Source organism: Nanorana parkeri, unplaced genomic scaffold (genome assembly GCF_000935625.1).
Source record: "Nanorana parkeri isolate BGI_ZX_2015 unplaced genomic scaffold, ASM93562v1 scaffold420, whole genome shotgun sequence".
Taxonomy (NCBI): Eukaryota; Metazoa; Chordata; class Amphibia; order Anura; family Dicroglossidae; genus Nanorana; species Nanorana parkeri.
This window is the reverse complement of record NW_017306688.1, coordinates 332,292-343,097: the sequence shown is the minus strand read 5'-3', so window position 1 is coordinate 343,097 and position 10,806 is coordinate 332,292. Positions and strand designations below refer to the sequence as shown.

At 44.6% G+C, this 10,806-nt stretch overlaps 1 protein-coding gene across 1 annotated transcript in view; it reads right to left on the bottom strand.

The window, feature by feature from the left end:
- ARNT (aryl hydrocarbon receptor nuclear translocator) overlaps positions 1 to 10,806 on the bottom strand; it is a 46,234-nt gene that overhangs the window by 906 nt on the left and 34,522 nt on the right. The window contains exons 14-19 of the mRNA XM_018559911.1: positions 9,517 to 9,592; positions 8,141 to 8,264; positions 6,159 to 6,261; positions 5,047 to 5,194; positions 2,799 to 2,943; positions 164 to 312 (exon numbers count right to left, since the gene is read on the bottom strand). Of these exons, the coding sequence (XP_018415413.1) occupies positions 164 to 312; positions 2,799 to 2,943; positions 5,047 to 5,194; positions 6,159 to 6,261; positions 8,141 to 8,264; positions 9,517 to 9,592 (745 nt within the window). The remainder of the gene's footprint in view (positions 1 to 163; positions 313 to 2,798; positions 2,944 to 5,046; positions 5,195 to 6,158; positions 6,262 to 8,140; positions 8,265 to 9,516; positions 9,593 to 10,806) is intronic.

Below are 10,806 nucleotides of genomic sequence, written 5' to 3'. Positions count from 1 at the left end.
GGGTGCCTGTCCCCCTGGATCGAAAGCATGCTCCAGGTAAAAAAAAAAAAAAAAGCAAACATTGTGAAAATGGACAAGACTTCCTCTAAGGCAGATGTAAAAGACTGAGCAGCTTTATGGTCTCATAAGCTGTATTAGTGAAAGCGCTTAAGGTAGAACTCACCGGGAAAACTTCTGTTTGGGGAGCTTGTTGCTGGACGTGTGTGTCTGTGGTGCTCGGCCCATGGTGTTGACTCTGCCACGTAGGCCAAACTCCTACTGCATCGGCCGCCCGTGTTTGGAATGGAACCCGCGACTGTCCGACATCTGTAGGTACAAAGACAAGGCAACGTTACACTATTAAAATACATTTTAGCTGACATGCTCATGGCTAAATAAGTGAAAGCCTCAACTGCCATCTTGGTAAGTCAGCCTGTGTAGAAATATGATTTTTTTATGTCATATTATTTTCTTGAAGATATAAGGTGGAAGAAGTTCAAAGAGAAGATTGCTTCCGTTCTTGCATAAAATTCAAAAATGTGTTTAATTGCAAAGTTACAAATAATGACAAGATATGGTATATCTTACAGAATGAATCTATAAGATGTTTGATGATTACAAAATATAGTATATCTTACAACAGAAGTCTATAAGATGCTTAAGAAACGTGTCTTTAGTTTGTAAGTAAAAAAAATAGTCCTAACACGTGTTTGTCTTCTGTGTGATTGTGGGGGTGTATGTCTGTGGGAGATTGTGGGGGTGTGTGTGTGTATCTCTGTGTGAGGCTGTGTGTGTGTGTGTGTGTGTGTGTCTGTGTCCCTTGAAGGATCATTCCCCGTCCTTATATTCATGCTCTTACTTTAAAAGGAGAACTATGGGGTTAAGGCTTTTCCCCATAGATCTCCTTAGGGTAACGGGAGGACACAAACTAGCGTCCTCCTGTCACCCTAGGCTCAGTATAATGCGAGCTGTAGCTCGCAGTATACCGAGACGCCGCAGTATACCGCGAGCTGTTGCTCGCGGTATACTGAGACGCCACAGCTAAAGCGGATCCCGACAATTATGTCTGGATCCGCCCAGCTGCGTGAGATACAGCTGGCTCTGCCTATCTAGAGGCAGAGCCAGGTGTACCCGCCCCATCCCCTGTCCGTTCCGCCAGTCAGCGCTGGCAGATCGGAGCGGGGAGAGGGGAATCCAGCCCCTCCCCTGTCACAGCAGAGAGCCGTGACAGGATCGAGAGGTGAGCGAACACCGGTATGTGTTCGCTCACCTCCGGATCTACTGAGCCGACCTGTGACAGTCTCATTGTCACAGGTCGGCTAGAACTATGAGGTGAGTGAAAAGCACTCACCTCATACTTCTCCTTTAAAATAACCTTTAGGCTCTTTACCTTAAAAGTAATTCACAATTAGCATAAGGGAGTTCCATACTCTTTGTCCTAAGTCATGTGTTTTCCTTCAATCCCATTTTGGGCATACCTAACAACTGTTTCAAACTATACTTGGGTCTGCTTGTCGAACTTACTGATTGATTACGATTTGTAAACTCAAAATCTGCAGCACAGTCAAAACTGCACCTCCAAACTTGGATAGATTAAAATATAGAAAATCAATCATCATCTGGGTTTACATACATATTTCACTATATGTGATTTCATGGTTTTAACAGCCTGCCATTGCTGAAAAGGCACACCTATGGGTAGAAGATAATATGCACCCAATCAGATGCTTTTTTTCCAACAGGATCAGTCCAACCAGCACTGGCTTGTTATTTATAGCTCATAGGGACTCTGCTGTGAGATCTCCTTGATGATCTGAGTATCCATACCTTGCCACTACTCTTGCACTCTTTATTATATGAAATAAATTACAAATCCATTTATATCGGTTTCAACAAATGAGCAGACCTGAGAAAGCAAGAGGAAACATATCATCGTCAAAGTTTTGGAGGAATACAGGAAACTCAGATGGTTTAGCTGCCCATCATCTACCGGGAATAAAAAAAACTATATCTCACTTGCCGCAGTGCAACACTAACAGGGTTATTCACAAAAGGGTGAAGAGTTTGGAGAAGGTAGGAGAAGTGAACAATCTAGGACTACGCAGCTTAACTGGAAAATTAGCTAAATTTTCCCAAATCGGCTATTTTGGCTTAGATTGTTCACTTCTCCTGCCTTCTTCAAACTCTTCACCCATAAGCGGTGGGTGTCAAAGCAGGCATCACCAGAACATACCCCTAGTGCCTTAGAATTTCTCTGCACGTGCCCTGGGGGCCCCCCAAAAGTCTTGAGCTTAAACAACACTTCTACTGCATTACAAAACACCATACAGGTGCCTCTCACTGGCCTCCATCATTGTGGTATATAGCAGGCATGCTTAAGACATATCTTTCTAAAAAGTGAAAATGCACTTTGATTTGGAGAGGCCCCCAAGGTGCAGTGCAGAGGATATTTAAGCTACTAGCTGCATGTGAGGTTTTTAGAGACACAGCTGACTGTTACTTGTTTTCTATATGACAGGTGCACTTTAAATAGTAACTCTTAGACGGTCTTGCATTAGCCAAACCAAGGACTCTAGTAAGCTAGACACACATTGGTCAGGTCTCCTCAAAATTCAATCATCTGAGATACGACCTGATGCTTGTGACTGGCTTTCGTGGATGTGATAAATTTGTTATATGTGAAAACTGCTGCAGGATCCTCTGTTATGAAACAAACTCTCCCCAGCTTTGACCATCTGTAGAGAATCAGTGGCACCAGGTACAAGTGCACTGGGATATAGCATGCATGACAGGATGGCCACACAGAAGCATTGGCTTACCAAAGCTGTTGGTTCTGCTGGCTAGGTTAGGGTAGGCAACACCGGCTGGAGAGGATGTGGAACTCTGGGAGGACAATGGGCTGAAGTTGGAAGGTGTTGCCGAGAAGTTGCCCATACCAAATGAAGGAGACTGGGTCTTTGGTGCCTGCTGAGAAGAACACAATGATATCTCATATTACTGTCTGCAAACACATCAGGTAAATACCAACTTGGCCAAAGACAGAGAATGAAAAAATCCCTCCGTGGAAGAAATACTGTATATACTCGAGTATAAGCCGAGGGGGGGAAATAATGCAGCTAATGGTAGATAGATACCAATAAAATGACATTAATATTTATTTAAAAGAAAAATAACCTAGCTCTGTAAGTGGAAAAGGGGGTACAGGGCTACATACAGATCATTTAATACATTCATGTTAGTATAATTGTAAATGTATTGTCTGCACTGTATTAGCAGTATATACTCTATATAGAGTATATACTGCTAATACAGTGCAGACAATACATTTACAATGATCCTCTGCTAACATGAATGGGTTAAATGATCCATAGTACAGGGCTACATATCATGTACTACGGATCATTTAACCCATTCATGTTAGCAGAGGATCATTGTAAATGTATTGTCTGCACTGTATTAGCAGTATATACTCTATATAGAGTATATACTGCTAATACAGTGCAGACAATACATAATTGGTTACTGTAATAAATCCCCCCAAATCTCCCCTCACTTACTGTGATTCACTGTGCCGGAGCAGGGACGAGTCAGCGGCGCGCTGGTCCAGTGGGAGGAGCTCCAGGTGGGGTTGTAATTATCGGGCAGGCACCTCTAGTCAGCTAAATTAGGACCCCACCTGGAGCTCCTCCCACTGGACCAGCGCGCCGCTGACTCGTCCCTGCTCCGGCACAGTGAATCACAGTAAGTGAGGGGAGATTTGGGGGGATTTATTACAGTAACCAATTATGTATTGTCTGCACTGTATTAGCAGTATATACTCTATATAGAGTATATACTGCTAATACAGTGCAGACAATACATTTACAATTATACTAACATGAATGTATTAAATGATCTGTATGTAGCCCTGTACCCCCTTTTCCACTTACAGAGCTAGGTTATTTTTCTTTTAAATAAATATTAATGTCATTTTATTGGTATCTATCTACCATTAGCTGCATTATTTCCCCCCCTCGGCTTATATTCGGGACGGCTTATACTCGAGTATATACGGTAAGACAAACACAGTGCATGTTGTTGGAGAATTCAAATTCATTGCCCCCATGCATAAAAAGGGCATGAACAATCAATGTCAGCTCTATCACTGTAAACTAGAAATTGAACCTATGCCTACACATTATACTACCAAGCCTGACCACCCAATGCAGGGCTGGACAAATGCCAGGAACCAGGTAGCCATTGCTCCTTATAAAGTAGAGCCGCCATCTAACTTTTGAGGGCTTTCTCTTGTCTTCAATGGAGCTCCTAAAAAAAAATCCTGCTTGCTCTTGGACTGGACAGACCGGCTCCTGAATTCCATATTAATTTGTCCTTGGTGTAATCACACTACAGAGACTTTTATAAGCTACAGGGAGAACTTGTTGGAATAAAGCCAACACAGATATGTGCTTAAAGCGAACCTGTCATTTTGTGTGACAGGGAAGTACCAAAAACATAGGGACACTAAGACTCAACTATACTGTGGTTTGAAGGACACACACTGCCTACCATCTACCATTTCAATGTGGAAGCTGCTCTATTGATTGCTGAGGTTCTGGCAATGTATCATCGGATTGGGATAGGTCAGCAGAGGTCTCAATACCGGGGTACAAGGATACCAGGAAGTGCACGTCTAGGTTTTGGGGCTTGCAAGAGAGCCAAAGGAGCATCATGCAGCTCAGAAACTATGGACAGGGACCCTTTGGTGCTGACTTTATAAGTCTGGTTTATTAGGATTACATAAATGAAACATTTTTGTTTAATAGGTTTTACTGTACGTGGAGCTGCTGCAAACATTCACTTTAGCCTGTAGGTACAGCATAATGAGAAAACTGCTGGAAAAAACTCTTTTACAATCAAAAGAAAGCCAATAGCTAAAACATTAGCAGGGCAGAGGCTGACCAAACTTAACAGCAGCAAAGAAAAGAGAGGTCACCAACCTGAACACCTGGATAACAAGAATGAACAGAACTACATGTGTATAGAGCAGCACAAAATACATTTGGGAGCAGTAATGGTTTTCCATACCTGTGCTGTGAATGATGGCCTTGTGCCTGAGCTCCAGTTGGTGCCGGTGACTTGTGTGGGGCTTGTGTGCCGTGATATCTGAGCCAGGATCTGCCCAGCAGAAACGGGCTGCTGGATTATGTTGGCTGGAGACCCCATTCCACTATTCCTACAATGACAAGGAACATAATAATCAATAGGATTTTATTACTCCTTTTCTTGAAGTCCGCTGAAGGACCCAGGAAGTCTGAGACTTTTGGGTTATACTGCTGCCTACAGTGGCAAACAAACAAAATTGTGGGCCAGCCCAGGACAGACGCCCCCAACCCCCAGCATGCATCAGGTTTGTAACAAACCAGCAGCTGCTGGAACCGCAAGAAAAAAAAAATACTCGGTGTATAAAAGAAGATGCGATTTGCTTCCCATGTGAAAGTGTTGCTTGGGGTCAAAGAGTCCTCAGCCCCTGTGTACACCCCCACTGGAAGGATTGAGTTTACACAGGGTTGGCTTAGTCTCAGCAGCTGAACAAAGATGAGCACAAGCAAAGGAAGCCTGAGCATGTGCTCCTAGGGAAGGGGGCATTTAAGTAAACTAGGGATGCACTGAAATTGAATTTTTAGACTGAAACCAAAACTCAAAATGTTGTCAGGCCGAAACCGAAAATTACTTTTTTTCCACCCAACCTTATAAAACTTTTTTACAATTATTTTATTTGCATTTATTATTCTTTTTTTTACTTTACTGTAAGGGGCTCTGTGGACATACCAGGGGTCTAAACAGACCCCCTGCTTTTATCCTTTTAAAGTAGAAAAAAAGTGTGGAGCCCTAAATCTCTTTCTGCAGCCCCTGTTATGAATGAACAGGAAGCCTTTATAATGAGCGCTCCTGTCTATTCACAAACTGTGGATTTAGTATGAGTTACTATGCCAAGTAACAGGTTCTCTTTAAGGACGAGACAAAAACTGACATTTGTAAAATCCTCATATAGGTTCGATTTCATTCCACAATGACAATGTAGTGAGGAATAACTTTTCAACATGTACAATGCTATGATGTGTATTAATTATCCTGGTCCTTCACTGAGGTCATACCGTACAATGCATTATGGGCATCCGATAGCAAACCCGACTTACCTAAAGCTATCCACGGTACGAGGGGCTGGGGTGAAAGTGCTGGCTTGTTGGAAAAGTTGCTGGTTGCCAGGAACGCCACTGGTGTTGAGTACTTTGTTCTGGTCTGTTATGGGAAAGATGACATGTCTTAAAAATTCAGCCTACTAAAACAAGGCATGTCAGTTTTGCAATTCTTGTAATTCCTATAGAAGCCTCGGATGGAACCTGTTCATCTTGGACAGTGCATGAGCTAGTTCTCTCTACCTGAATCTGCGGCATCTGACACAGGAACATTAGTAGGGTCTTGGTAGGTCTCACCAGGGCTCTGTGGGGTTTAACCAAGACTAGTGAGACCCCACAGTGCCCAAGTGAGACCCCCAGAGAGCCCTGGTGAGACCCCACTGAACCCTACTTTAACCAGGGCTCTGTGGGGTCTCACCAGAGCTCTGAGGGGTCTCACCAGGCTGGTGAAATTGCACATAGCCATGGTGGGACCCCATAGAGCCCTGGTGAGACCCTACGGAGCCCTGGTGCTGGTGAGACCCTACAGAGTCCGGGTTTAACCAGGGCAGTGTGGGATCTCACCAGGGCTCTAACCAGGCTGGCGAGACCCCCACATAGCTCTGGTGAGACCCTACAGAGCCCTGGTTAAAGCAGGGCTTGGTAGGGTCTCACCAGGGCTCTGTGGGGTTTAACCAAGACTAGTGAGACCCCACTGAACCCTACTTTAACCAGGGCTACGTCAGTGCTACAGTTTGAATTTAAAACGTATTTGTGTGAAGTGTGAAGTTAAGTCATGGATTGAACAGAAATATGAACAATTATAAAATACTTTATTATTTCATAATAAAGTAATTATAAAATAATTTCTTTGTGTTTATTTGATTCCTATTCAAGAGAATTACTTTATATATAGTCAATATAGGCACAGAGGTAAATTTTTTTAACATTTTCTAATGGTGGTGTGCCTCGTGATTTTTCATGAAAAAAGTGTGCCTTTGCACAAAAAAGGTTGAAAAACACTGCATTAGATCATGTCCTCACAAGTTGGAACTGTGTCAAAGAAATGGCACACTGATCTCCCTCCGTTCAAGGTACACAGACCCGCCGTGGTAGTCCCAGTCCCACCTGGGGGACAGTGGAGCCTGGTGTAACTGGCAGCGGCGGTGGAGGGGGACGGACGGACACACTCCCCAGCACCATACAAGTGATCAGGCGGCTCTATAGCTGGCCAAACCCTTGTATGTGACAGCCTGGCACCGGTTGTAAAAAATGATACCAAGATCTTGATATAACCGCTTTAGTTTACTGCCGTTTATAAAACATATTGCGGCGCTGAAGCAGTTAAAACCATTTAGCTTATTCATGCTGTGTCTGTGCTTTAAATATCTATGACCAGGGAGTGTAGATCCATACCCCATTGCAGGAAGGCTTCAATGGGATCTAAAGCTGGCCATACACAGATCGAACTTCATCCATTGCCTGCTAAATTGGGTGAGATTTGACCTGTGGGTTGCCCTGCTGGCACTATCCGGCTCTACAAAAGTAAAATTTTCAATCCAAGGAGCTGGGTGGAAAATTGTCGGCTGGACAGTGACTGCAGCCAATCAGATGTAGTCAATGTTGGGATATTCTCATAGCGATGGGTACCGGGTGCCAGAATACAATAGCCGGTGAGGGAGATTCCTCCATCCACACTCTTTGGCTGAACAAGAAACTTCTTGGGGTGTATGACCAGCTTAAGTCCCATAGTTATCAAGGGGATATGATATCAAGTCCACCTAGAACTGTTTATAGTTATTGGTGGATGAACTACCCTTGGCTTCTTATATCGCTGGGAGTCAAACAGCAAGATCCTGTCACTAGAGTTTCAAGCTCTGCCGCTCCTCCACCATGCAGTCTCACCTCCTCTGCTGCAGTAGGGAGACCCTTAAGCCTCCAGCTCCTTCTCATGCCTGCATGGTAATGAAGAATATATACTGCCAAGCTGCTCCGTGACCCACCTGAGTTGATGCCACTGAAGATTTCTGCAAACCTGGGATCTCTCTCCTGTCCGTACAGGGAATCCGACTTCTCCATGGATTTGCTGTGGTCAGGAACTGCTGATGCCACTGGCTGAACTGGAACCTGATTGGACAAAAAAAAAGAGATGAGTTCAACCAGAGGTTCTAGGTCACAGGAAACAGTCACATACCACCTGTTGTTGGAGTGGAAGCATTATTCAGGTTCACATACTCTCTCCACCCAGAGCCCTCTCTATGGAGCAGTGTTGTCACACTAGCACAGGAAGTACATGGGGTCTAGGATTACAGAACACCTCCCCTTCTCCTTATCCCAATTAAGAGGTGTTCTGTAGTCCAATGGTTAATGATAGCAGTCAGCAAAAGCACAGGACATTTTCAGCTCTTTAGATTTCTGGTAGGATCAATACTGACTCCAGTGCAAGAAGAAGTGATGTGTGGCTGGATTTGTGACTGCATTGCATGGGGACAAGGGCAGAACAGAGGGAGGATGTCATCAATCAGCTATTTCACCTTCACTGTCTAATATGCAGGCTAAGGCAGGCCCCAGTCCAGGTTGTAACGGTCAACTGCAATGTAGTCTGCAGTACAAGCCGGGGCTTGACTATGCTGTATGGCAGGGGAGCTAGGATCTCAAGTATGGCTCTACAGAATTAAAATTGTGAATAGGTGTTTCAGCCATGTATAGAGCTGCTTGCTTGAAGTTCAGCTTTATAGCGATGGAATGGTTTTTTTCACCCCATATTTTTAGCTATATGTGTAAATAATCTCAGTGTGTGTCCTGTGTGTCCTGTTGATAATGACATACACTGGATCTACCTTCTGCTTTGCTGCTCCTTCTCACACCACAGGTCTATGACCAGCGGACTCATTAAAAAAAACCGCACCCACAGTGTAGCTGATATCTTGTATCGGGGGAGGCAACGACGGTACTCCAGCTGCTGTAGAACTACAAGGCCCATGAGACTTTGCAAGACTCTGAAAACTACAGGCATGACTCCCAGAAGCAAAGACACAATGGGATTTGTAGTTTCACCACAGCTGGAGTGCTACCACCACTGGTCTAAAGCCTCAGACGCGCTTGCTGTGTTTGCAGATTTTAATGTTGCCCGGAGCATTTCTTCTTGGCTGTCAGACACTTTCGGTTCTCCTGAACCGAAGGGGTCCTGGTGCCGAAGCTAGCCGAAGGATCGGCCGAAGCTACGGCCAGATCCTTCGGCAGCTTTGTGAATAGACCCCTAAGTCTCAACAATCCATGTAAAACCCAATCAAATACATACAGCATATTATAAGAAACTGGCAACACTGGGCATTGCAATGAAGCTGTCAGTAGGATTGATATATGGAGCGTGACTCACCTGTGTATGGTTGTATGTACCCAGATTATCTCGGCTGCTTACAACATCTAGCTCTGCTTGCGGCGGAGGCTGTTGTCTGCGCAGATGAAAAAGAACAATTATTACATAATAATCTTTTAATGTTTACATGTCTGGAGCTCATATAATAAGCTTTGTCATGTAGATGTTGGGCTCACTCTGAAAAAAGTAAAGCCCATTCAAAATGCTGTGTTGCGGTAACGCACGTGTTGACGTGACCATTGCCAAAACACCCTTTAACCCCTTCATGACTGAGCTAGGTACAGTGTACGTGGCCAGTCATATAGCCACTTTGTGACGGGACGTACACTGTACGTCTCCCGTCACGAAGGGGTTAGCACATATTACATGCGTTAGCAAATTGTGGTGCTATTCATATTAAATGACACCCCAATGTACGAAGGCAGTGGTTCTCAACCTAAGGACCCACATTTGTCCTTGGTCATTAAGTCGTGACCGAAGTTGCACTGCAATGGAATGCACAGCATTACGTTCCGATGTGGGTGATAGAACTGTGGGTGGGAGATGCATTTGGGGTGTCATTTAAATTAATGGCAATTCACTGCACCATTCAGGTGCCATCTTATGGTAATCGAATGGTACTGTGCGATTAACGCATTGTACTAGTATGAATGGGCCACACACACACACACACACACACACACACTGTAGAGGTGCCAGAAGCCAGAATGTGACATCACTCCGGTCCAGGCACTTCTACAGGACACGCAAGGGAGCTGTAAGCAATCCACATATGGAGGGAGCCATAGCCCTAGCCCACCCCACCTTAAGCTGACACTCAGCATCAGGCAACATATTTTGAATGGCTGCTCGGCGCAAGAACTGACAGTGCTAGGGAAAGGCTGAGGAGCCTCTCACCTAGAAAAGTAGAAGGCATGTGGTGACCCACTGAAGACAGGGTCACGACCCACTAGTTGAGAACCAAGGTACTAAGGCGAAGCACACTGTGACGTAAAGTAATGCGCTGCAATGCATTGCTGTTTTCTGCATTGCAGCGTTTTGGACATTTTGTTGCATTGGCAGCCCACTTATATGAATGGGTTGCCATAAAGCCCCACTCCAGGATAATATTAACCAATCTCACCTAACCAATCCTTAACTTGTGAATTTACACTCACCGAGGTCCGGCATCCGCGTCCCTTGTCAGTGCTCTTTCTGAGTGTGGGGGACCACTAACCCATTGATGCTAGTTCCCTACATTCCCCTTGTGCTGACCTCTCTCCTTCTGGATATTGAAAGGACCCTGCCGCT